At 34.8% G+C, this 27,963-nt stretch overlaps 1 protein-coding gene across 6 annotated transcripts; it reads right to left on the reverse strand.

Moving 5' to 3' along the window:
* Positions 1–2,315: 2,315 nt before the first annotated feature.
* Positions 2,316–27,364, reverse strand: LOC148265785 (P53/DNA damage-regulated protein). 6 transcript variants are annotated; one of them, XR_015819164.1, is made up of 6 exons: positions 26,657–27,364; positions 15,391–15,580; positions 11,912–12,025; positions 11,342–11,609; positions 5,401–5,723; positions 3,617–3,757 (listed from the first exon to the last, which is right to left on the reverse strand). XR_015819164.1 is itself a non-coding variant. In XM_088220131.1 (5 exons), exons 2-5 carry the CDS (start codon positions 11,993–11,995, stop codon positions 2,601–2,603), a joined length of 501 nt encoding a protein of 166 aa, XP_088076257.1. In that variant the 5' UTR covers positions 11,996–12,025; positions 26,657–27,361; the 3' UTR covers positions 2,316–2,600. The 6 variants fall into 6 exon arrangements, 2 of the variants coding, with proteins under 2 accessions (XP_088076257.1, XP_088076258.1); XR_015819165.1 differs by lacking the exon at positions 15,391–15,580 and adding an exon at positions 26,329–26,500; XM_088220131.1 differs by lacking the exons at positions 5,401–5,723; positions 15,391–15,580 and adding an exon at positions 2,316–2,604 and having other exon boundaries at positions 3,613–3,757; positions 26,657–27,361.
* Between the last annotated feature and the right edge of the window lie 599 nt (positions 27,365–27,963).

Raw genomic sequence — 27,963 nt, forward strand, 5'->3', positions numbered from 1 at the left:
CTTATTAACTGACACAATATTAGTAAACAATTAGGGAACACGTAACATATTTTCCAAGACTATGTTAAGAGTAAATTTAAGGTTGTGTTCACCAACAACAATATTGACAGAGCCATCAATAGTGATAATTTTCTTATTACTTGGGCGGAACATATATGTATGAAAATATTTAAAAGTGTTAATCATATGATAAATGACTCATCAGTCTATAATCCAAGAATTTTTAAAGAGTTTATTGAGGTTTTTAAACCGCGTGAAAAGGAAAGCATACTTGAGTGTTCTATTATAAAAATACTTATGGGTTTCTTAAGGTCCTCCAATTGACTTCACAGTTTAATCTCAATTTTAAAAGTAATGAGATCTATAAATGTGTCTTCTTCTAGTTAGTTGGCTATGTGAACCTATTTGGGAATCTTCGATAAAGTAGTTTTGTATCTCCACTCTTTTCTAGAAGTACTGTGTTTGCCATCAATTTCTAACATTTGTCTTTACCATTTTGGTTTTTCGCATAAGGTACATTAAAGATTATCCTTGTTATCCACCCTTGATGTCGAGTTTTTATAGTGACTTATATCTTTTATCAAATAAGGTCTAGAACCTGTGAAATCATGGTTGAACTATTGGAGTAAGATTTTGGCATGATTCATCTTTTGTTCTCTTTCGACTGTTAAAGTGAAAAATACCTCATTAAATGATGACATTTTCTCTTTTTCTAAAATTTAGACTCATACTTGATCATATTTAGAATTTAGTATTGCCAGAAATAAATAAGTATAATATGTTTCTACAGACTTCTTAAGACGAGCTATACTTTATTGTATTACGTAGTAAGGTTGTGATATTAGTCCAATTCCTACCATTAAATTTGTAATATGTTAAAATATTCATAGACTGACCTTTTCTCTTATTTGGTGGACTATCACTTGATAGTTAAGTTATAAATTTGTGTCGCATCCTTGATAGTAGGTTTTACTAATTGCATCGCATGCTACTTTTAATGTGGACAGGAACATCACAATCTTACTTATTTCTAAAGCCATGGAGTTTCAGAGTAATGTCACGATCATGTAATCCTTTTCATCCCAAGCATCGAACGTGGCACATTCGGGTTTTGGTATAGTATAAAAAGTTGGTTGAGTTTCTCATTTCCCTTTATGGTGGTTCGAATTATTTGAGACTAACTCAAATAATCATTTCTCATGAAGCGATAGGCTATCTGGATTGGTTGAAATTCACTAGTGGCACTCCCATGGTTAAAGTGGGCTATAGTGTTTTAAGATATTATTTCTTACATTCTTGGAGTGTTTTTTCGACAATTACGATTAAATAAAAAATTATAAGAAGGATTTTACCAAGAGGACACATTTCTGTGTATATCTAATTAGAGGAGCTAAAGCTGCTATGATGGACATGTGTATGGTTATGCACATGGCTCCCAGACAGATGCTTGCAACTCCCAAATAGATGGACACGTCGCAGATAGCTACTTCTAGCTCGGGAAGACATGTGCATGAAGCTTAAGCAAAAGAAGATTTGGTAACTATAGTGGACCAATAGATTAGATTGAAATGGTCACAAAGTAGCAAACTATCTACAATTGTCGCTAGATCTACTGTTAAGTTTGCACATTTACACGACTAAGGGAAGTGGTAGCTGACGTATGTGCAAATTACGCGATTAAAGGTGATTATGACTGAGTGGTGCTCAAATGATAGTGGTTAGAGTTGCATGTCTAAGCAAATTCCACAATTATGCAACCACAACTAAGCTATGTGTGACTGCAGCTAGGCTGTGTTCACCTTGGCTAGGCAAACTGCATCCAAAAATGAAGGCTAGTCTTGGCGAAGATGATAGGCTACGATGTCGCTTGTAGTGGAAATGGCTTATCTGTGGTGGCCAACAACTAAGATTGTGATGGTTAGCAATGAAGGCTTGCCCTATTTAAAATTTTCTTATTCGTAATAAATATTGAATAAGATTTATAAAAAAAAAATTTAACATAAACTCTAATACAATATTAAAAAGAGTTCAATGTTTATTTTATTGAATGTTATAACCCTAATACAAATTTTCTAATATGAAAAAAAGACAATTAACTATATAGGTGTATTTTCTTTTTATACTATTTAACCTAGTTAACAATTTCTTTAACACGTATTTATTGAGATGCTTAAAACAAAAATTTTCTGAAAAGGAAATTTGAAGATATGACGAAATTAAATAGAACATTAAGAAAAATAAACCTGATTAAAAGGAAAAGATTATAAAATAACTTACCTATCTCTACAGAAGTATTCATAATCTAACAGGACTCATTTGAACCCACAACTGAGGAACCACCAAACAATAATTTAATTCAATCATCATTAAAGATATTATCCCAATCTAGAAATGCGTGTTACAAAATGGCGTTTCAAACACCAAAATTTCTGCTACAGCAATCTGAAAACTCGTTTCCCTATTGCAACAGGTAAAAAAAATCCTTGTCAGGACATGCAAAGTAGTATGTTTGCTTCTTGTAGCATCTTCTCAAATTTTCTAAAGCTTTTCTTGTCCAGCAGCCAGTCTTCCATACGAAAAAAATGCTCTTTTGGACCCTGCTATCTGAAATTAGGAAACACGTAAAACAACAATATCCTTTGGCACTTGAAGGCATGAAGAATACTCTCCGTTGTTATTGCAAAGATAACGCAAACAAGCAGATGACACTAGTGAGTATGAGGGAGGAGAAGAGAAGAGAGGACCACGTTTCTAGTGAAGGTCAGAATCAAACTAGTTGCTAAGCCTAACCTTTCCTGGCCTGTCACACTGAACAGTGCAGGTTGGGAAAGAAATACCAGGTAAGAGAGAAAAACAAACAAGCTAAAAGCTACACAGGGAGAGGAGATATGAAGCGATCTTCCAAGAGAGAACTTTTCATGTAAATCTAAATCCGAGTTACCATGGTGTGCATGCATGTGGGAGAAGCACTTCTTTTTTATTCTTGAACAGCCAAGCCATGTGAAGAAATAGGACTATACAATCATTGGAGAGAAATAAGAGAAATAAGGCTATAGTTGAATCCTATAGAAAACATTCTCAGAATCATGAATAACAGAACATAGAATTAAACCAGATGACTTATGGGAAGTCCCGCAAAAGGAAGATAAACATCTTCTGTTGAGACAGTTTTGCATGAGAGTGGGTACTGTTAATATGATAAACAAAAATAAAAGATGATATATCGAACATAATGATGAAAACTTCTTCTAGAAAAACAGAATAAAAATTAATCCTTTCTCCACTGTTAGTTTCCCCCAAATGGCTATACCATATGCAATTTTCTCACTTTTGGAGTAGGATGATATATCGAACACAACAATAGAAACTTTTCCTAGAAAAACAGAATAAAATCCTTCTCCATCGTTAGTTCCCCGCAAGTGGCTGTACTATATGCAATTTTCTCACTTTTGGAGTAGGGTGTCTGGGAAATTTGATCAGACTTTTATCATTTTCACCATTTAATAATACATAAATGTAAACATTGCAACTCTATCAAGACAATAAGACATGAAATCCAAATGTGCAACGTTCAAGAAAATAATGCCCAGTATTATTTTTGGAGTGACTTACTTTGATTTGTCTGTTAATGTTACCAAAGATCGGAGTACAGCCGGACTAAGCTTGTCTGAAAGGGCACCCGTTTCTGATATTGAGAAGGACTTCTCCTTGACATAGCTTTGCAGTTTCTTTTCATTATAATTCATTTGTGCTTGATCTGCGAAGAAACAAAGATCACATTCAAGGAACTGACAAACAAAACCTATCACAGTATGCATATCTTAATTGAAAAAATATTTACTGCAAGAAATATGTTGTGAAGCACAACTTAGGATTCCTGAAGTTCTGACTTCAAAACTTCCAAATTTGCAGATGCAATATAGCAATAAACAGGTGATGGAAAATGGATTAGGTTTAGAATATATAAATAAATTCGAAATCATAATTCTTTTTAAATATAAAACTAGTTTACTATAAGGAATATTATTTATAATTTTAGTAGCTTTAGAATTTTATTCATTTAATGTTTAGTTTTCTTATTTTTACTAGTATTAATAAATATTAGTTTAATCATTCTTTAAAAAAAGTTGCATAAGAAGCACTGTGAAAACCTTTATATCTTACTTTCTGGAATAGTTCAGTTATAATAAAACATTTTGAGAATTTGTGATGTAATCTGAAACATTTAAGTATAATATTTAAGATTTCGTTGCTATAGTGTCCAAGAAACTTTAGGTGTAATATCTAAATTTTTATTCCCAAATATAGAAACTAATTCCAACCTGTCGTACATCAGTTGATATAAGAGGTTTTTTAGATAATTTTATGCAAGTCAAAACAATCCTACATTCAAACAGATCCAAATCCATCTGCAAGAAAATTACAAAACCCAAAAACCGGCTGCCACTTAAATCACCAGCCATCGCAGACATAGACTGATGCACCTTTACCTTGGACACCAAAAGCTTTTGACACGCCAAAATCTGGAGCTCGAAAGAGCTCGAAACCTTGCTGCATCACCAGATCCCCATTGTCAAGACAACAAAACCTCTCACTGACTCATCTCAAACTCTCACCAGGAAACAAGTAGGCTACTAAAATCTCAATGCCATCAGCATGGCTGAAACCAAGATTTGGCAAATCAGCTTGCTAGAGTTATGTACAAAACATTCATAATGGTTCAGCCTCTCCCAGATCAATTTTTAACGATTCAGAACAGGTCCCAAGTATTTTTTGTCTGCTCTCCTTGTTTTTCCAATCTTCTTGATACAAAATGAGTTAGCATTAGATTTCATAAATAGTTTAGAAATTATAATTATGTTAAATGTAAAACTTCTATATTTAGGAGTCCATATTGAGGAGTATTATTATATTTTTAGTAACTTACTATTTCTATTCTTATTAGTAATTTCTTATTTGTATTACAATTAGTATTCTTAATATTATTGGTATTGGTTACTTATTATCAGGATTAGTAACATTAACTCTACTAATCTGTTATTTCTTATTCCAATTCTATTTGGGAAGGTTGCTAGAAATTATTACAAATAATTTTGTAATTTTACTTAGAGCATTCAAGTTTTTCAAAAATGTTTTGGGAGTTTCTCAATTTTCTAATTGCGTAACGCAATCAAACCTTTAAATGTAATGTTTAAAACTTTTTAGATGTGATGTATAAAAAACTCTAAATGTGATATCTAAGTTTTTCATCCCCAAATTCCTAATTGGACAGATTAACTCCGTATGTCCTCCATCAATTTGGTTAAAAAGGTAAAAGAATTCTACACCCAAATTTGAAAAAAAAATACAATGATAAAAAAACCCTAAAATAGCTGCCAGCACCGTTCACCAATCACCTACCAGAGGTGGAAGACACTGCCACCACCGCCAACTCCAGAAGGTACTGGTGGACCAAACCCCAAAGACCCACATAAAACTCCAAAACTGTCACACTCGCTGGCACAAGCTCCCACTGCACTGCCTCTCGTGAATCTGGATTTCTACACTGTCGTGTTCTACACAGGCCTCCATGCCGAACATCTCTAGTTGAGCCGCTGCCAAATAGCCACCCCCATCCGCTGACCAGAAGCCAGCAAGTGAAGCCCATGTGCAGCCAGCCGCAAGTAGACGTTGTGCAATCTGTTCTGTTTTGGCTTTTTCAATGAATTTCCAGTTCAACCAGACTTTTCTAGAAAGAAATTAAGCTTCAAGTTGGTGACCAACACTGAATTAAATGCTAAATTTGAGCATATGAGGCAACCACTAATACCATATTGGAAGCAATGCATAGCACTATCGAAAGAATCCTGGAAAATTTGAGACGCTTATGCACAAACAAGTACATCCACCAATTCAATATGTACAAGTTGAACAAGTTGCCAATAGAAGACACATTAAAGATAATGTTGGAGATATTACCAAGAGAGTAAAGGTCAAAGCTCCTGATTTTGATGGATGAGATCCCGATTTGTTTCTTGATTGATTTAATTCAATGGAAAAGTATTTGAACTAGTATGATATGTCAAACGTACGAAGAGTTCGATTTCCCAAGATTAAGTTAGTTGGACTAGCAAAAAATTGGTGGTTGACCATTGATGAAAATATAACTAGTAGACAACCAATAACTGATACATGAAATGAGATGAAAACAATTCTTCGTTAAAAGTATCTACCTCCCAACTATTTTGATAAACTTCATTACCAAGTTTACACTTTATTCCAGGGCCACGTGTAAACAACTGAGTCCAAACAGAAGTTTGAAGAATTAAAGATTTGGAGTCAATTTGTCGAAGATGATAGTCATGCAGCATCTTGATTCAGTGCGGGATTATGAGTTGATATTAAAAGAAAGTTAATTCGACAACCTCCTGCAACTATAGCAAAAACTTATCAAGTGGCCCTTGCAGTGGAAGAAAATTTAAAATACCCAATCCCAGTAAACATTGTGGAATCCACTCCTAAATGTAAGTTAAAAAATGGATCAGCATCAAATTTCAAAACTACTAAAGGTAAGGAACTTGTGTGCTTTAGTTATGGATTAAGCGGGCACATGAGTCATGAACGTCCAAAGAACTTTCATGTTGGAATAAAAGAAATGGGGGAGGTGCAAGAAAGGGATGATGTTTTATGTACCCTACAAAAATGATGATAGCCCCTAGTGGACAAGTAAGTACCTCTCTTTTGTTAAGGTGCATGTCATTAGACTCCAAAGAGGAAGAACAAGAAGATTCATTATGTCTTCCTATTCCTCAAGATCTTTCCCCAAGAGTAACCTTTATGGATAGGCAAGAAGAACCATTATGCCTTTTGATTTTCAGTATCTTTTCCCAAGAGTTAACTCTATGAAAGTTCCATGCAGCAAAGGATTTAACAAACCAATTGGTCAATATATTTATTTCATCTTCCCACCAAGACTTACACTCCTAAACAATTGTACATTTGTACTATTTTAGGTATTGGCAAAGACAACCAAACACAAGTTTGCTAAGTTTTCATGGAAAAACTCGAAGGTCAAGGTTGTATATTATTTGCCACTTCAAAACTCATAGAAAAATTTTCTCCAACTCGAAGGTCAAGGTTTTATATTATTTGCCACTTCAAAACTCGTAGACAAATTTTCTCCAACTAGGAGAGAATGATACAAAATGGATTAGCATTAGATTTCCTAAATAATTTAGCAATTGTAATTATATTAAATGTACAACTATTTTACTATTTAGGAATCTATATTACTGAGAAGTATTATTATAACTTTGGTATCTTAGGATTTTTTTTATTTGTATTTTCCTATTTGTATTAGGATTAGTATTTCTAATATTATTAGTATTAGTTACTTATTCTTATTACGATCAGTATTCCTAATACTATTAGTTTACTATTTCTTATCTGAATTCTATTTGGAAAATATTACTTAAACTTTATTATGAATAGTTTTGTAGTTTCACTTATTGAGCATTCAAGTTATTCAATAATATTTTGATAGTTTCTCAATTTTCTGATTTTATAATATAATCAAACCCTTAATTGTGATGTTTAAATGTAATATCTCATAAAACCTAGTTGTGATATCTAGATCTTTTATCTCCAAATCCCTAATTGGATACATCAACCTTATTTGTCCTCCGTCACTTCTTTATCAAAGTTGCATTCTTATCCTCTTATAGAAAAATTTATTCACAGATGATAAAATTGACATGTCGTCTTAACTATAGTTAAGAACAACCAAGAAGTTAAAGTGAAGGAAGATTGGAAATATTCTTCAATTTTCAAACCTCGGGCCATTTGGAAATAAAGGTAAGAAATTTATCATTGATAAAGATTGGTATAAGAACCTTGTTGCAACTCTATAGTTACACATCAGATTCTTTCAATGCAACAACATTCCCAACCATACAACCTAATTTGGACAGAAAATACAAGTATTTTGGTCACCCGATAGATTCTTGTTTTTATTATCAATGATATCTATGGTGATTCAATCTTGCGCATTATAATTCCTGAAATACTTAATAAATATTCTTCTAGGTCAACATTACCTTTATAATTGATATGTTTAGCATTACAAGACTATTTAATGCTCATAATCTTATCCTTATCATGAACACTATGGTATTTTGAAACCTATGACTATAACAAAGACGCATAAATAACAAGCGCCTCCAATCAATGAAAATGATAAAGTGATGAAAATTCCGCTTAAAAGAATTGAAACAATCAATCCTAAATCGTGAACAACTTGCCAGAATGCTCAAGCAACAAAACTCACAAGAGCGTCAAGAAGTAAAGATGGACACTCGCATAGTTCAATCGAAGGGCATATTGAAGGTTCAAGAAAAAACTTACCAATCGTATCCCATGACAATAAAGATTTTGATATTATTTAATATCTTTTCCTTACAAACAACTCTATTGGAGTTTCATGAAAAGAAAAACTCGACACACTAATTAGTAAATATGTTGATTTCATCCGACTACCAAGATTTTACACTGCAAACCAATTGCATGTTTCAATTATTTTTGCTATTGAAGAAAGTATTTGGAACAAAGTTTTCTAATTTCTCATTCAAAGCATAGAGATCTAGGTTTTACATCGTTCAACACTTGTAGATGAGGATTTTCTCTAATCAACAAAGAAAGATGTAGAATGAGTTAAGTTTAGAATGTCCAAATAGATTAGAAATTATAATATTTTAGATATAAAATGGTTGTACTTTAAAAGTCTATTATAATAACTTTAGTACCTTTAGAATTTTATTATCTTAGTATTCAGTTTTCTCATTTTTATTAGTATTATTATTTATTAGTTTGATCCTATTTCAGAAAAATTACTTCGATAGCACTGTAAATACCTTTATAATGTCATTTTGGCACAACTGAGTTATTCAACGAAATATTTTGAATTTTTCCTTAATTTACTGGTTTTTTAATACAGTCAAGCTCCTTAAAAATTATGCTCAAGGCTTATTACATATATCTAAAAAAATTTAGGTGTAATGTCTAGGTTTTTGTTTCAAATCCTCAAGTACACAAATTGTCTCCAATTTGTCCTGCATCAACAAGAATCAGAAAGATAATACTAGAGAGGCTTATAAATGAAACTTGGGAAATTATAAATTCCAATAATAGCAACAAAGATCATTCACCTAACAACCAAAATATGTTGGAAGAATGTTTTTGGTCTTCAAAATAGCCTGCGTGGAACAAGTTCTGAGCTGACTGTTTATAACATAGTTCTCAACTGGTAAATCTTAGAATGGGAGTCTCTTAAAAAATGTCATCCACTCCAGAATTGACAGAATTCGACATTTATAGACTCCAAAGAGGTCTGCACTATAAAGGTAATTACTATTCACTAAACAAGGACGAAACTGTGATTTAGAATCAATATGGATTTGGGGGTCAGTTTAATGAATGCGGTAAGGGATATGAATGAACAGCAACCTCAACCATGAAATGGCTGTATTGACTCAAATCTATGAGCAAAACTTTAATTTTTATATCTGACATTCACTTAGCTATGACTAAATTTAGTTAGTATTTAGGCATCCTCTTCAATCTAACATCGTGTCTCTCAGTTTTTTTAAAAAAATCTTCCATTCTATGAAAGGTCATCCCATGCCAGCCTTCAGCTTTAACTGAATAACCACTAACAAGACTTCTTTCCTAAGTACCTTTTTTTTAGAGAAACAAGAGTAATATTATTAGAAAGGGATTAAGGGAGTGTCACCCAAGTATAAAAAAAGAGATATTTACAAATTGATCAAAATTTCAATAAGGTCCCCAATTCTTCATTAGAAGTACGAGGGCTATCCTTAAACAAAACAAAAAAAGAAAACAGAGTCTGGAACTATTAATCTCTAATTCTGTCAAGAGAGGACAATTTCTCTTGAAAAACCCTTATATTTCTCTCTTTCCAGTACCCATAAAGTAGCAAAACGAATCTGAGAAAAGTGCTATCTTCTCTTATCACCCTTGATACCCTGCCAAACCCAAATTATCCCCAAAGAAAAAAGAAAAAAAAAAACCATTACCATCCAAAACAACATCAAGAAGTCAAGAAAACTGCGCAGAAGGCAAGAGGAGAAAGGGAATAACAAAAGGAGGTGATCTCCCCTCTTCCTTAGATTGCCAATGGTGGAAATTTTACCTCTTGCCGCCTCTGAATAAAACTAAAAGCAATCCTGAGGGACCCATTAAGCTTCCATATAAGCCTCCATGGGAAAACTCCTTAGGTAATGAGGCATAGAGGATGAATGAGTTGTGAATAAAAGAATTCCACCAAAAAAAAAAAAAGACACAGAAGAAATCTAAATACTCTTTACAAGCATACCAAAAAACACACCATGTCATACGCATACAGAAATGCCCTTAATATAGTATCAGCCTTCAAGTTACTTGTAATTGATACAGAACCAACGAAAAAGATTAACACAATAGAGTCGTGGTTAAATGAGGAAACTTCATTTCAATTATTTTAGGAGAATTGGGTTTGTGTAGGATTTGAAAACATTTTATTATCATCCTGATTTTCCTTTTTAGTTGCGATTAGCACCTATTTATAAAGGTAGTAATCAAGATAATTGGGTAGTAAGTTAAGTTGAAAAATATTTTCAGTTCAAGAGTTTCTGTTCTTCCAGGTTCTTTTTTATTTTCCCTAGTCTACTGTTCTGTATCTGTGTGTTTTCTCCAATCCCTCTTTTTCATTCCTCCAGCATTATGTTTCCTTCGTAATCTTTCCCTTTTTTCAGAAGAACTCCGTAATCTTCACCTATTCTTTTATTTTGCTAACCCTAAATTTCTCCGATTCCTTCCTGTCTGACATCACTTGGTATTAAACCCAAGGTCTGACTTCATCCGCTGCTTGAGAAGCTGTTGGTATACAAAACGGTGTTCGAGAACTAGCTAGGTCCCTTTTCTCCGAATCTGAGGAGGACGAAGGACAATTTCCACGCTAAGGGGCGTAGCAGAAAGATTGTCCTAAATTCATGCAGCTGAAACGGTACAGGAGAGTAGATTTCAATGTGAAAAGCTCTCTGGTAAATATGCCTACTGAAACTTAGTTATGCACAGAATTGTCTTTATGAAAAATAGCCCTAGTTTGACCTTATATTTATCATAAAGAAGCCCATGTTGATGGAAGAACCAAAGTTCATGCCAATACGCTATTATACATGTCTCATACCCACCAAAGCATTCATCTAGCATCTCTTGGTGAAACCTTATTTTGATGTACAACAATAACATGCTACTAAAACCAGATCAAACACATGAATCAGAAAGAAATAGAAGGTTGAGAACAAACCAGCCTCCAAGATGGTATGAGCAGCATGAAATGGAATTTTAGCAAAAAGATCAGTTCCTGGGAACATCATCCATGTAAGTTCATTAGCATCATGGCTGCCACAGGTTGAACATACCTCCTTCACAAGAGGCCTTAACCCAGGCCCCCCAATATCCTTCATTATGGACTCGAAAGGAGAAGGAACACTAGTTTTTGTTGTCTGAGCTCTCTTCCGTAGAGCAGTAAGAGCTTCCCTATTTGCATTCCTCTCTTTATCATTTTCAACGAGCTGTACATGCAAAATCATTAGGTTTAAAATAACTAATTGAATCATCCCTCAAATATTTTCAAATATTTTTCATTCCTCCTTTCAACCTTACATTTGTTTTGTTTTCTGAAACAGCCAAAGATTGCTTTATTTTAGGACAAAAAAATCTCCTTTGAAGAGAAGTGAATAAATGTGAAATTGATTTACTTATGACTAAGAATCTCTCTCAAGAGAAAGTGAATAAATCAGCTCAGAAGCCACAAGCTTTGAACTAATAACGAGTTATATTCTCAGTAAAAGGAAATTGTTTGACTCTGAATCACCTGACGTCGGCCCAAAATAAGATGCTCAGCTTCTGTTTCAAGCTCGGTCAATCTTTGCTGAAATTGCTTCATCGTATCATCCATCCTTGACTCCTCAATATGATCTCTCTAACCCTAAAGCATCACCAAAAAGCTTAGTAGTTGAGAAAATGTAATAGAACTATATTATTATTTAATTAGGTTCAACAAGAATGTAGTACTACTTCAACATCCAGGTTCAGGGAAAAGTTAGGGCGGGCCAAGTACTCATCTAGATGCAAAACCAGCATTCTTACTGCTTTTTTGTGGTAAATTATGTACTAGCAAGTATTTTAGTTTTTATTTAGGACACAAATATTAGAAAAATTCATTGTGTCCTAACTACAGTGCTAGTATGGAATTAAGGGATCATTGAAAATCTACTAACTATAAAGTTAGGGTGTTTACAAACTGTATAATGAATGAAGAGATAATTAATGTGACATCCCAAATACTAATTAAAACATGTGGGTGTCAGGTATAAAAATAGAATTATGAGTACATGATAAAAATTATATGCAGTGGAGCAAATTAATACAAATCTCTTACCAATATATGAGTTCCAATTTCATACATATAACTGAGGTCAAAAGTGGCTGGAAAATACAATGTCAAAATACAAAAGATGGTCATTTCTTTCACTATGTTATTGGACTCATCAGAGTGCGAGAACAATCATGCACTCAAGTTTTGCGGATTCACAGGATTCTCAAAAACTTCAATGGGTAGGTTAGCTAGTGGTTCTTCATTCTCTTCCTCGTCTGGGGAGGAGGGGCATGGAAAGAGTTTCATATACTCAGTAAGAAAACAGTATTTAAATAACATTGTAAGATTTTGAAGGTGAATTATAATAATAATTTACCTACCATTTCGTCACTTCGTATATTTATCTTATCTTATGAAAACAATTTATTCATTAGAGAAAACATCACGTTAATATAATCAAGACAAACATACAGCATACCAGATAATTGAGAAAATTAAATAAATCATGAAATGCTTAGATTTTCGTGTCATACTTCGCAAAGTCATTACGATTTCTATCTCTGAAGGCAGATACAGATTTCCGACTATTTATATGAAATGACAGATCAGATACAGATAACAGTAATTTGTTCAGGCATATTTCCAGCTTGTTAAATAATGGTACGATCTACAACCACGGTCGTACCAACCACAATGGTCCTATAAGATATTCTATAGTCACAACAGTACTTAACCAAAGGTGACCTCTAACAGATATTCGCGTCACCACTCTCATCAAATGGTACACCGTCATTTATAAGGAGCAATTCTCTTACGTTTTTGCAGACCAGATGGGAGAAGGAGAAACAGAAACCTCAGATGAGGTTTGGGGAACAGATACCCCTTAGAGATGAAAAGCTTAACGAGAAACTTGATGTATTATGCATGTCAATACAGATACATACTGCGAACCATTCATGCTTCATTCCACTGTTTTTTTTTTTTTTTTGCTCTTTTTCATTTTTCCTGATAACCTAACTGGTATCATATTATTAAAATTACATGTAAATCATCAAGTATCTATCACTCATATAACATGCTTGAAATCAAGAATAATTCAATTTATTAAACCTATAAACACAAAACATGCAAAACAGATAATATCACAAATTATTAATTTAATCTTTTCTTTTTATCTAAAAATACTCCTTAAAACGTTTAAAAAAATACTAAACTCTTTATCGAAATCTCGATAATTTCTTCTACACCATTCTTCTTTTCTTCATCTCCTTCTCTCTCTAAATCTCTCTCTCTCTCTCTCAAATTCTTGAAAGGTGGAAAATGGAAGTGTGGAGTAAATGGGAAGGAAGGGCCCTTATTTATAGAAAATAAGGACCGTTGGATTTGTGTCAAGTGACGAAATCCGGTGAAGAAAGAAAAAAAAAGATGTTCGGCACGAAAAATTGAGAAGGAAGACCTACTCCACCGCCATTGGCGCCAGAAGGGCGACACGCCGCCCGAGGTGGGTGACGGCACACTGCCCGAGGCGACAGTGGCCTCACCCACCCGGTGCGCTGCAAGTCTAGCCTATAGGTGCAGGGCTACCTTGCCGCACGCGCAGGGGCCTATCCGCGCAGGCCTACTCCGCGGACGGTGCGTGCACAGTTAGCGGTACTTATCCGCGCACGAGGTGACGCAAGGACGTCCCACCTGTGTGTAACAAGACGCGCACAGGATTGACCCTGCACTGCGCACACGCAGTGCACAAGCGCCCGCACGGGCAGCCACTCCAGCGGGATTTTCTCGCAAGATTTCTTTCCCGTTTTCTGTTTTTTTGAAATTTGTTTAAAAATAAATAATTAGATTAAAATAAAATTAAATAAAATCAAAATAAAAATCAGTATAATTTACAAATTACGATAATAAACTGCTGAATAAAATAAATAAATTCAGTATGATCTTAGGCCAAAATAATTAGGGTTTTCCAAATACAAATTAAGCACAGTGATGGGCGGGATGTTACAATTAACAATAGAAAATAAAAAAATTTCAAAACAAGAGGATAAAAACAAAACAACTCTCTATTACTTTTCATAATTGTCTCGTCTAAAACATCTACATCTTCTAAAATATCCGCATTTGCCCACTCAAATATAAAACCATAATGTATATGTAGCAGCCTATCCATACTTGCCAAAAGGATGCTACCCATTCATCCTTGAAATTTCCCATCTCATCCTTTAATGCACTATTAAATAAACCCATTCATTTAATCAAAGTTTTTGCTGCCAATAACTGATTTCTCTCCCAAGTTTATGACTTTCAAAAGACATGTTAATCACTGCTATCCACACTTTATCATCACATGTTTGCATTACAAAACTAGGCACGAAGAGGCAGGACAGCATTAACATATTTAATAACATGATAGCCAAGTAGAATTTCATGATCAGCTTTATCTAATGCAAAGCCTTACCTAAAACAAAGAGAAGCATGTTGGGCACTACATAATCTTGAACAAGAAAAGTGCAATCATTCATAGAATGGTCTAGACCCATTACACACTGACTAATGAAATAAACTTCAAAATGAAAGAAGAAAACCACTGACAGTGAGGGACGAACTAAATCTGCATTAGGGGAAAAACTTATGCCAAGTTGGAAAGTTTCAAAATACATTATTTCTATCCCTTAAGAAAAAAAGAAACCTCCGCAATTGATAGAACAGGTAAACTATGACAGTCATATCCTAATGTATGTATCATGCAAAATTGAGACCTTCCTCAAATCATTTTACATTTTGACAATAAAACTAATCAGTGATACAGGTAAACAAGAAGGGAACAAAAACCAAGAGATTAACTAACAGGAAGAAAATAAAACCATGAGATTAACTAACAACCATCCACTTCAACCATACCCATGAATAAATGTTGAGAAATAAGATCTTTCAAACATAATACTCAAAGTGCCAAAAGAAAACTTGTCCAAATTTACCTATTTACTTAGGAATGGAGATCACAACTTAAAGCTGAGGAATCCTTTCAGCCTAAATATTCCAATGCCAAAACGCCATAAAATACACGGGTGCTATATTTTATTTACCACAACTTATCCTCAATCTGCTCAAATTCACCTCAAAACAGATTGCTTGAACAAAGGGAGAGTGATGCTTCATTGGAATTTTCTCCAGCAAATATCGTGTAAAAAATTAAGGTTAAATCAGTTCAAAACCAAAGTCATCTTCTAATACTAACAAATTAAACAAATCACAGCATTCTAAACAGTTACTGGGTAACAGGAGGAAAATAAAATGTTAACGAGGAGAAGAGTAGGATTACTCAACAATAAAAGCTCATCATTTAAGATTCAGAAACTATGACCATGCATAAAGAAAACATATTTATGATCCCAAACTAAATCCATTCAAGGGGAAGAGTGGAAGAATACAACATGGAGATTATAGTGATAGTAGTTTATTAATGTACTCAAGCATCCTAAATAGAGAAGAAAAACAATAATTCATGCTGATAATCATGAATTTATAGCAATAAGGAACATGGAGAATACAACATGGAGATTATAGTGATAGTAGTTTATTAATGTACTCAAGCATCCTAAATAGAGAAGAAAAACAATAATTCATGCTGATAATCATGAATTTATAGCAATAAGGAACATATAGAGTAGAGAATTTTTACAATGAAGCAAGAAGCTATTGACTATAATCAGAATCTCCGCTGTATCATTTTGTTTACAATAACTCTCCCTCACCTTTCAGCTCTTTGCCCAATTTTAATCCCAAAATGAAGCTCTCCCTCTTCGCCAAAATGCTCCCTGATCTCTCTCTAATTTTCACTTCCCAAAAGAAAAGAAGAATCGGGCTTCTCTTCTTCCTCTAGGCTTTCTTTTCTATTCTCACCTCATCTCTCCCCTCTTATTATTGTCTTCTTCTGCTTCTGATTTTTCTCTCCTTCACCCCTGATTTTCTCTTACTTTCTGTTTTTCCAATTGCCCTACTCTCTGCTCTGTTTATATATGAAGACACTAACACTAGTGAGCCGTGCTCAATCCTGCTCGATCAGAATACCATCGTTGAACCCCCAAACTTCTCTTTCCTCTCACTTTGAGCAATGGATTTTGAGAGGAGACATGCCCCCTCCTAGTTGTTTTCTAGCTTAAGAAGGAGGGGAAAAAGAGCTGGGATTAAATACTCAAATAAGGAGACCTGAAAACAGACGCTAGAAAGAACACTAGAGAAAAATCTATTTAAAGAACTGAAACACAAGAAAAATGAAACCTCACCCTTGAGACACAAAAAGAGAAAATTATTGGCACTGGTTCATTGGTCATGAATCTCAATGTTTATAGCACATGCATTATTTGTGCATGGATTCAAAAATATTTTATTAAGCATTAGTCAAGTATGCAATAAAGGAAAGAAAGTGTTTTTGGTTCCACAAACTACATAGCATTTGATAGTAAAACCAATAAAATCAATTATATTGGACATAGCTAAGGTAACGTTTACTTGACTTATCTTGATGGTATGAATTTGGAAAATGAAATTTTTTTATGGCCAATTTAAGTGAGTAGTTGGATATGACATAAAATACTAGGGCATGTTACTATTAGCATTATTTCAAAACTATAAATGTTTGATTTAAAAAGACAATGAAACTAAGCAAACCTTAAGCAAATAATTTTTAAGCCAATTTGGATAAAATAGAGCCAAAGATTCTGAAAATATGTCTTTAAAATCTTAAAAATTTTGAGTCATCACTAATTCTATTGAATGCGAGATCAAAAGAAAAAGTTATCGTTTCTTAGACATCATATCTAAGAAGTCTTCAGCATCACATTTAAGAGCTTTTTTTGTAAAGAAAAAGTTAACTATGTATTAGTATGGTACCAAAGGGGGTACCACCCATATACACAAGAATTTACAAGGTTGTAAGAGTATCAATGACATCCCCAAATCTTCATCCCTAATAATCTCATGCCCCAAAATAAAAAACCCAAAATATTTGAACCACCTATCTCTTTGCTTATATCTATCAACCTCTAAACCCCCAAAAACTCTCAAATTTCTTTTTTTTTTCAAATAACCCAAAAAATAGTTAGTGAAATAATCTTTACTCTTGCCCGAATAAATCCCTCCCCAAGCCCATACCTCAGCAAACATCGAGCCCATGGAAACCCATTGCATACCTAACAAATTATATATCATGCACCATAAATCATACACAATAGGGCATCTAAGGAGTAGGTGACAGCAAGTTTGATTGCATCACTTAACAAGAAATTGGAAAACTCTCAAAATATATTACTGAATAATTGAATACTCCAATAAGTGAAACTAGAAAGCTATTTTTAATAATTTTTAAGTAGTCTTTCTTAAATAGAATTACACTAATAACTAATAAAATTAGGAATACTAATCTAAATCGAAAACATACTAATAAGAATAAAATTCTAAGTTACTAAAAATATAATAATACTTCTAAATAATATAATAATATACTCCTAAATAGTATAGTTTTTTTAAGTATAATATAATTATAATTTTTAATTTATTTAAGAAATCTAATGCTCGTTCATTTTGTATTATTCTTCCTTGGTTGGATAAAACTTACCTACGTGTTTTGACATGGCAAATGATATAAAATCTTAATACTTGAGCTTTCCCATTTTAGCAACCTTTTTGCTTAATCATTCTTTTCAACAGTAAGCATGATAGAAACATAAAACTGTTTATGAGTGTAGCATCCTAATGATACGATAAAATTAGCATGACCAATTTGCATAATTGATCCTCGAGTTGAACATCATTACTCCCAATTATTAGCTTAGGTTCCTCCTTACATTGGACTTATGTAGAACTTTCTGTAGGTAGTGAAAAATCTGGAAGAACCTCAATACATTTAATTTCAGGAAGACATGACTGTCCTCGTTTCTCAACTTTGACAGGCTCCTTCTCTTTATATTTTCCACTGACTACAAGTGCTTTTTGGCATTTATATTTGTTCATCTTTTCTACAACTAGAGACTTTAAAACTACATTTTTACGCCGCATAAAATAATAAGTGTTAGTAGTCTTATCATGCTGAGCATTTCAATCATAAAGTCAAGGTTGACTAGAAAGAATATGTGAAGATATCATAAAAATTACATCACATTAGATTGGATCATTATAGCTACCATGATGGATAGAAAAAAGATTTTGAGTTGCTCAATTTATTCCTCCAAGCTAGTCTGTAGGATTCGAATATGGTTGCATCCAAAGATTAAATCGTTCAAACTATAGATATTGAAACAAGATTTCTGCAACATTCTTCGGAAATGACAAATTTGTTATATTTATTTTCATAGCATACTACGGTATGGAAAATTGAAGAATACTTTGGATATTTTCTATGTTAACTGCACAATCGTACTTAACTACTACCAAGAAAGACTTGAGAATCCTATTATCCTTAAGGGATGCACTTCCAGTTCATCCTCAGGTTGAACATCATTACTCCCAATTATTAGCTTAGGTTCCTCCTCACATTGGACTAGTATAGAACTTACATTGAAAGGCAATGTGGGTATGAGAAGGGGGGATAAATAGTTTTAACAACATCTCTACACTGAAGATGAATCCAGTAAGCCCAACCTTGATAATCTGCAATTTAGGAGACTAGGAGATGAGAGTAGAAATAGTTTAGAGGTCTCTTTTGCGGAGGAGGAAGTCACGGGTTGCCTTGATGAGTGCAATGGAGAGAAGGCAACGGGTCAGATGGTTTCAATATGAAATTCTATCAGGCTTTTTGGAATGCGATAAAGAAATATGTGTTTGATGTTTTTAATGAGTTCCATAAAACCGGGTGTTTTGTCAATTCCATCAACTCGACTTTCTTAGTTCTTACTCCGAAGGTGGCGGGGGCGAAAGAAATAAGAGAGTTTAGACGGATTAGTTTGGTGGGGAGTTTATACAAATTGATTTCTAGAGTGCTTGCAAGGAGACTTTCTAAGATGTTAAGGGAGGTGATTGGTGAAAACCAGAATGCTTTTGTTGAGGGTAGACAAATTCATGACGCTGTGATGATTGCCAATGAACTCGTGGATGACTTGGTGAGTTGGAAAAAAGAGGGTGTTTTGTGTAAAATCGATATAGAAAAAGCTTATGATCATGTTTGTTGGAATTTTGTGGACTACATGATGATGAGGATGGGTTTGGGGATAAATGGCGCAGCTGGATCATGAAATATATATTTTCCTCCTCTTTTGCCGTTTTGGTGAACAAAGGTCCATCTTCTTTCTTTAATGCTTCTAGGGGTCTCCACCAAGGGGATCCTTTGTCACTTTTACTTTTCCTTACCGTTGTGGAGGCCTTTAATAGATTGATGGAGAGGGTGGGGGAGTTAAATTTATTGAAAGAGGTGGAGGTGGGGACGGGGAAGGAGAGGCTAAGAATTTCTCATCTTTTCTTTGGGGATAATACTCTCCTTTTTTGTGAACCTTCTATAAATGCTATGTTACATTTGGGATGCATTCTCCTTTATTTTCAAATGGTGTTCGCCCTTAAAATCAACATGAGAAAGACAGAGTTGGTTAGAATTGGTGATAGAAGGGGTGAGGAGAGATTGGCTATGGAACTTAGGTATAAAACTACTACACTCCCGATCAAATGCTTGGGTTACCTCTTGGAGCCAAATTCAAAGATGTGAAAACGTGGGAGCCTATTGTGGAGTTGTTTGATAAAAAATTGACGAGGTGGAAGAGAAATTTTCTTTCGAAAGGGGGAAAACTTACTTTGATAAAAAGCACGTTGATTACCTATTTACTATCTATCTATTTTAACCATCCCGATCAGCATTGCTAATAAGCTTGAAAAAATCCAATGTAGATTTCTTTGGACTGAAGATGAGAGAAGCATAAAATACCATCTAGTTAGGTGGGAGCAGGTGAAGAAACTGGTTTGTGAGGGGAGGCTGGGTTTGAGATCTATTAGGGAGTTAAACCGTGCTTTTCAAGGGAAATGATTATGGAGGTCGCTTGTAGAAGAAGGGAGGCTGTGGAGGGAATTGGTGAGGGCGAGGTGGGGCAACTGGGAGAAGGAGAGAGGTAGGAGGGGAAGATTCAAATTGCAAGGATTGAACCTTTGGAAGAAATTAGTGATTACAGTGTTTCTTTTATGGATTCTGTCAGGTGGCAGCTGGGCAGGGCAGGGGGAGGATATCAATTTTTGGCATTATGAATGGGTGGGCTGTTATAAGCTTAAAGATCGCTATCCTAGAATTTATGGAATTGCTTGTGATAACGAGGCTAAGGTGAGGGATAGTTATATTAAGGTGGGGGAGGGGTGGATCTGAAATGTGAAACTTGTAAGAAATTTGAAGGAGTGGGAAATTGACGAGTTTTGCAATCTGTTACAGTGCCCTGACAGCAAAAAACTGAATGATACAAGAGATATGAGAGTGTGGAAACCATATGAGAAGAAAGGCTTTTCCATGAAGTCTATCTTCACGGTCCTGTATAAGAGGGACAGCAATAGTTTTAGCAAAGTTGCCCCCTTTAAACAGATCTGGAAGAGTAGAGCTCCATCTAGAGTGGTTTTTTTACTTGGGAAGCTGCGAAAGAATGTATTTTGACTATAGATATGCTTAAAAGAAGAGGAATCGCTATGGTTAACAGATGTTATTTGTGCAAATCTGATGAGGAAAATTGTAACCACTTACTGTTGCGGTGCTCGAAGATTTATAGCTTATGGAATTCTGCTTTAGGCTGATTGGGGCTGAATTGGGTTATGGCTGAAAATGTGAGAACTGAATTGTGGGCCTAGGTTGGTTTTTGTAAAAAGAATAGGAATTTATTTCTTATTTCACTTATCATTTTTTGGATTGTGTAGAAGGAAAAGAACGCGAGAGCCTTTGAGAACAATGAGACTAACTTTATATATGTTAGAGACAGACGGATACATACTTCTGGTTCTATTTTATTAGGTCATGACATTAATATTTGGGAGAATCTTGAAATGATCATGAACCACTTAATTGACTTACAACTAGTTTTTGTACTTAGGTGATACCCCCTTAGTATTTATGTGAATAATATTTCTTCTCTTTTCTTTCAAAAAAAAGTATAGAACTTTCTGTACATAGTGAAAAATCTTGAAGAACCTAAATACATTTACTTTTAGGAAGACATGACTGTTCTTCTCGTTTCTCAACTTTGATAGGCTCCTTCTCTTTATATTTTCCACTGACTGCAAGTACTTTTTGGCATGTATTGTTCATCTTTCCTATAATTAGAGACTTCAAAACTACATTTTTATGTCGCACATAAAATAATAACTGTTAGTAGTCTTATCATGCCAAGTATCGATCATAAAGTCAAGGCTGACCTTGAAGAATATGTGTAGATATCATAAAAACTACATCAATTAAGACTGGATCACTGCAGGTACCATAATGGATAGAGAAAAGACTTTGTTGAGTTATAAAATGCTCAATTTATTCCTCCAAGCTAGTTTGTAGGATTGGGAATATGGTTGCATACAAATATTGAATTGTTCAACTATAAGTATTGAAACAAGATTTCCACAACATTCTTCGTGAACGACAAGTTTGTTATATTTATTTTCATAGTGTGTATGGAAAATTGAAGAATAATTTGGATTTTTTCTATGTTAACTGCATAATCGTACTTAACTACTATCAAGAAAGACTTAACAATCCTATTATTCTTGAGGGATGACTCATTCTCTTCTTTACGATTCCACATGCTTTTAATCTTTTAAACCATAGCACATTTTTGCAAAAGAGACTAAAAAACAAATGGAGTAGACAAGAATACTTCTTTTTGAACTGTCAAAAACTGGTCTTGGTGAGGATGAGTCAATCTAGGTGAACTAATCTGCCCAAACCCGATTCAAAAAGTCAAAATAAAGTGTGTGCTAGGTCCACATGCTGGTTTCCGGTCATCAAAAGGTGGCGGCCATTTGGCAATCGACTCAACTAGAGGTGTTGGTCTCAGATCAAAGGCCGGCATAGAACATGACAGTGCTGAAGTCCAGATTTGTGAGAGGCAGCGGCTGGGGGAGTATGTGCATGCAAGTGTGGCAGTTTCTATTGGAGTTTCGCAGCGAGTCTTTGGGGGTTGGCTGATCGGGACCTTCTGGAGTTAGTGATAGTGGCAGTGTCAACCATCTCTAGCAGGTGGCTGCTGAATGGTGCTAGCGGTTATTTTTGGTTTTCTACTTTCAAAAAGGGTCAGGGTTGTTTGGATGTAGTGTTCTGAGAACTTGATCATAAGATTCTTTTAACTCCGATACTAATGTAGGACAAATAACATTAATTTTTTCAATCAGAGATTAAGGGATAAAAAGATAGATATCACACCCAGAGTTTCTTAAACATCACATTTAACAAGTTTTAAGCATCACATTTAAAGGTTTGATTGCATTATACAATCAGAAATTGAAAAATTTTGAAAATGTATTATTAAATAACTGAATGCTCCAATAGGAGAAATCACAAAACTATTATTTATGATATCTAAGTAGTCTTTCCTCGATAGAACGAAACTAAAAATAGTAAATAGTAGAAATAGGAATACTTATCCAAATAAGAAAAATACTAATAAGAATAAAATACTAAATTACAAAAACTATAATAACACTCTTAACTATTATAATATATACTCTTAAATAATATTGTTTTTTTACATTTAATATAATTACAATTTCTAATTTATTTAGGAAATCTAATGCTAGCCCATTCTGCATCAAGTTGGAAACAGTCTAAATCAGAAATTCAAGATCCTAAATTGTACAGGATAAGAATGTGTATGACACCTACTCTCTAGTGTAACTAATTATTCTTGCATGCATTATTTAGTGTCCTAATCGATGTGAAGAGTGCAATCAGTGGCATCCATTAAATTCTACCAGAATATACGGTTACAATATATATAAATGACCATAAATCTTATAGTGAATGAAAGAAAATTAAAAACATAGGAAAATATTAGTGAAGGAACAAGAAGATGATCGTTATATGCTTAACAAAGAAAGACTAAGCCAAGACCATGCTTAGGATTCGGATAGCCCTATAATCAATTTGTCATCAAAGTAAAAAAAGGTTTGGAACACATGCTAATAGACCTCCACCGAAACTAACTCATTGTAGGGAAGCAAGACTGCGTCATGTCTATCCAATCTAGGCAAGCTATTTTTGCATCCTACTCAAGCCTATTTAATTAGACATCATGGCAACCATGCTTTAAATTTAGATGTGTCCTTAAGGCTATTTTCAAAAGAGATTGAATGAAAATTTAGTAGTGCAAATCAACAAACAACAAAACACTATCCTTTCTCAGCAACTTCAACCACGTATCCCTCTTGGATACACCTCCATCATATAACATGGATATGTAGATTTGGGAATCAAAACCAAACAGATAGTGTACCAAGATATGACATCTTTTTACTCCCAATCATTTCTCAGTAAATACGAAACCAGCATAAAATTAGACATGACAAAAAGGAAAGCAAGAGAAAGATGAACCACTCATCAGACATCTTAGACATGGGTCTGATCTTAAGAGAAAATAGGGAAGAAGAAGAAGAACAGAGAAGAAGATGAAGAATATTAAAGAGAGGGAAAACAGATGATTTTTATTGATTAATTTCCATTGTGTTTACAAACAATGGAAGACGGCCATTTATAGGCCTAAATGCAATAAAGGAAATGTTATTGTTGGTGGAATCAGCTTGTTGAAATTGCGCAGTGTGGTGAGCACAGCGTCCGCCGCGGGATGAGATGAGAATGGCTTAGGCGTCCGCTGCGAGATTGATGAGCTAATAAGGATTGACAAACCCTAACTTTAGTTTTCTTATTATTTTGTCTTTTTGTGTAAATTTCCTAACTTACCCTTCATTTTATTACACTCTAAATGGATTCCTGACAATACTCTCCCCTTGAGTATCAACCTTGTCCTCAATGTAGATTTGTGAAAACTTTTTCTTCTAGAGACCCTTCTATGAAATTTTCCTCCATGACCATTACGGATTTATTTGCACAATAGTGTCCTAAAAAGTACCAGTCTCCACACTTGTAGCAAGTAGTTGTTGCCCTTCTAGGTTCCATATCCTTTCGAAATGTTTGATCATTGTTTCTGTTTCAAATACTTCCGCGAATTTAAAAACTTTATCAATAGGATATGAACTTCGGGACAGTTTTATAACAGATTATTCTTGCAGTAAAGCTTGTTCGAATGCTTGATTAAGCGTTTGTGGCTTGAGGAGTCTTAGCATGGGCGGTAATTATGATCTGAGACCATTAATAAAAATAGATATAAAAAATCTTTCTGAAAGTGATGGGTTATTTACATCCATGAGAGAACGTAAGTGTTCAAATTGTTCTAGATAATCAAGAACAGTACCTGTTTGGGATAGTTTGGTAAATTCCTCTATGAAATACTTTCGCAATGGTCCCCCAAATCTACGACAGAACTCTTCCACAAAATACTCCCAATTTATGACATTAATTTTGACTTGTCATCCACAATACCATATATCGACAACTTCTCTTAAGTACAATGATGCAATCGCCACCTTCTACTCATCAGGAATATTGTGAATCATAAAAATATTTCTTGCACCTTCAAACCCATCCACAAGGGTTTATTCCTTTGGAAAGTGGAATCTCCACGTTGAGAACTGTTTCTAGGCATAGGATCCATTGGGTCGGTTCAAGCTAGAACAGACCTTATTCGGTTCAAACCAGATCGGGTCAGGTCGAACTGGCCCAAATAGGGTCGGGTCGAATCGGATCGGCTAGTCCAAACAGGATCGGGTCGGATCGGGCCAATCCACTTCCTCCACTAGTCCGGTTCGGTCCAGTGAACCGAGCCTAAATGAGGGTTGAAACCCTTCTATGTCGTGCATGCCGCTCGGGGGAGCAGCAGGGAGATGGCCGCCGCTCGGGAGAGGAAGCAGACCTCCCTCTCTGCGCAAATCCATTGGCTTCGGCTGATCCTCCGAGGATGTCGAAGCCCCTAACCCGTTCGCGTTGCTTGGAAGGAGAAGTGGATCATTCGCCTAGCGGGTTTCAGTTGCCATATGCACCGAGCCTTCTTTAGGTTTCTCCTGGTGCGGCACTCAGCCACGTATCAGCACTGCCAAGTACTCAAACTGATGTTGAAATTCGCGCTTCATCTCGCACATTTCTTCCATGAGGAAGGTAAGTTTTCGATCGACGTTCTTCACGGAGAGTTCGGTTTTTTCGGGTTTTTCCGGTTCGACCGCCACTACCTTCCCTTTGGACCGAGTGTGGTGTGCGACCCCAGCGTCGGATTCCTCGGTTCAGGCTCTGATACCACCTTGTCAGACACCTTAGACATGGGTCCAATCTGAAGAGAAAATAGGGAAGAAGATGAAGAATATTGAAGAGAGGGAAAATTGAGGATTTTTATTGATTAATTTCCATTATGTTTACAAACGATGGAAAATAGCCATTTATAGGCCTAAATGCAATAAAGGAAACATTCTTGTTAGCGGAATCATTTACCTGGAATTGCGTGGTGTCGTGAGCACGGCGTCTGCCACAGGATGAGATGAGGATGGCTGAGGCGTCGGCTGCGAGATTGATGAGCTGACTAGGATTGACAAGCCCTAACTTTAGTTTTCTTATTATTTTGTCTTTTTGTGTGAATTTCCTAACTTACCCTTCATTTATTACACCCTAAATGAGTTCTTGACATCACTCTATCATGTTCATCCATTAGTGCATAGATTGAAAATTCCATGGCATTCTTCATTAAATACCACTACGTAATCTGTTATGAAGAAACAAAATAAAATCGACACATTGAGTCCATTCAATTCCAATTAGTATGACAAAGCAATAGAAAGGAAGGGCACTAGCATAAAAGAGAAGCTTTCCTCACCAAATGCAGATATGCAATTTTAGCCAGGGAGGACCGTCTGAATTCATTCATGTAACTCGACACAAAAAAAAAAAAAAAACACAATACAGGTACATCAGGACTCTTTGAAGCATTTCATCGAGCACGCTATAAGCAGCCTTCATAGACGACAACGTCTAGCCCATAAAACTCTCTAAAATAACCAACAATACCGATTATCACCAAGAAATAAATCACATGCAGAAATTTACATATTCCAAATTAATCTCAGAATCAAAATTCTAGAAATCATTAAGTACTGACAGAAAACGTGAATTACATAGTGAAAGTGAAAGGTAAAAGTTTTTACCCTTCCCAGAAACTGAGAACAGAGTGCTCCCCAGATTCCACAGCTCCTTTTATGTTTTCTCAAACGCCGGTTTCTCCTCGGTTCACTCTCTGACAAAACCCACAAGCCTCTCTTAAAAGCTCTCATTCACCCCCCAAATTGTTTCCTAATCTCTTCTTTCTTAATCTCTCTTTCAACTAGCATTCCCTAAACCCCTCAAAGCTGTTCTCTTCCTGACAAGCTAGAAGAAATAAAGAAAAAAAAAACCCTAACTCCTACTTTCCCTCGGCTCCTCGATGCCTCCCACCTCCTTGCCAATCGGCTTTCTCTTTCTAAATCACCTCTTTCCTCTCGGCTTCCGTTAAGAAGAACAGAAGACTGAGAAGCAAATTAAATTCAGAGAGAGAGACAAAAGAAACTAAAGACGACAAAAAGAGAGGATTGAAAAAGGGACCGCTTCACTATTGCATGTTGTCTTCACCTTTTAAGTGCATAACTGCCTCGTGGTTTTTCCTATCCCGTTTACAAAGGTCAGTTCTTTACAAATTGTACCCTCAATTTCTATTTCTATTGAGAAACTAAACGGGAAGCAATTAAAGATTTGTAGAAAATCTAAATGAGCTGTGAAGCTCAAGAAGAAGAAGTTGGAGTGACCCTCGAGAGAGCTGAGAGAGTCATGAGAGCATAGAGAGAGAGGTCTTCCGGTTTGATAAAATCAGAATGAAAGCTCTATAATCAATATCTTAATATTTATACATATACAATTAATGAGTTTAATTAGCTAACTAATTACACGAAATCTCTTAATTACATAGTAATTATAACTAATCAAATTAATTGCTAATTATTCAACTGTTATGATTAATCTCTAATTATAGTTTCTTAACTATAGTTACTCTAATAAACCCCTTTAATGTGGAGTATACAAGTTTTATAGACCCATCTTATTGATGGCTTGTTAAAATACAGAATGTTGTAATGCCTTTATGAAGCCATCTGCAAGTTGGCAGGTTCATAGTACAAGTAAAAGGTGGATTAGTCCATTAGATACTTTACATTTAACAATTTGGCAATTAATTTCTATGTAGTTGGTGCGTTCGTGGAAAAATGATTTTTTTACAATTTTAATTGTTAAGAGATTAGCGCAATAAAATGTAGTGGTCGATGGAGCAAGCTGCAAAACATTCAACGGGTGTAGTAATCTTTGAATTTCGCATATAACTACTACAAGTGCTCGATAAGCTTTCAATGAAGACCGTGAAATTGTTTATTATTTTTTAGACTTCTATGATATAAAGGCATCACCTAAAAATAAACAAAAATCAATT

This window comes from Carica papaya, chromosome 5 (genome assembly GCF_054855325.1).
Source record: "Carica papaya isolate Zhongbai chromosome 5, ASM5485532v1, whole genome shotgun sequence".
NCBI classification, from domain to species: Eukaryota; Viridiplantae; Streptophyta; class Magnoliopsida; order Brassicales; family Caricaceae; genus Carica; species Carica papaya.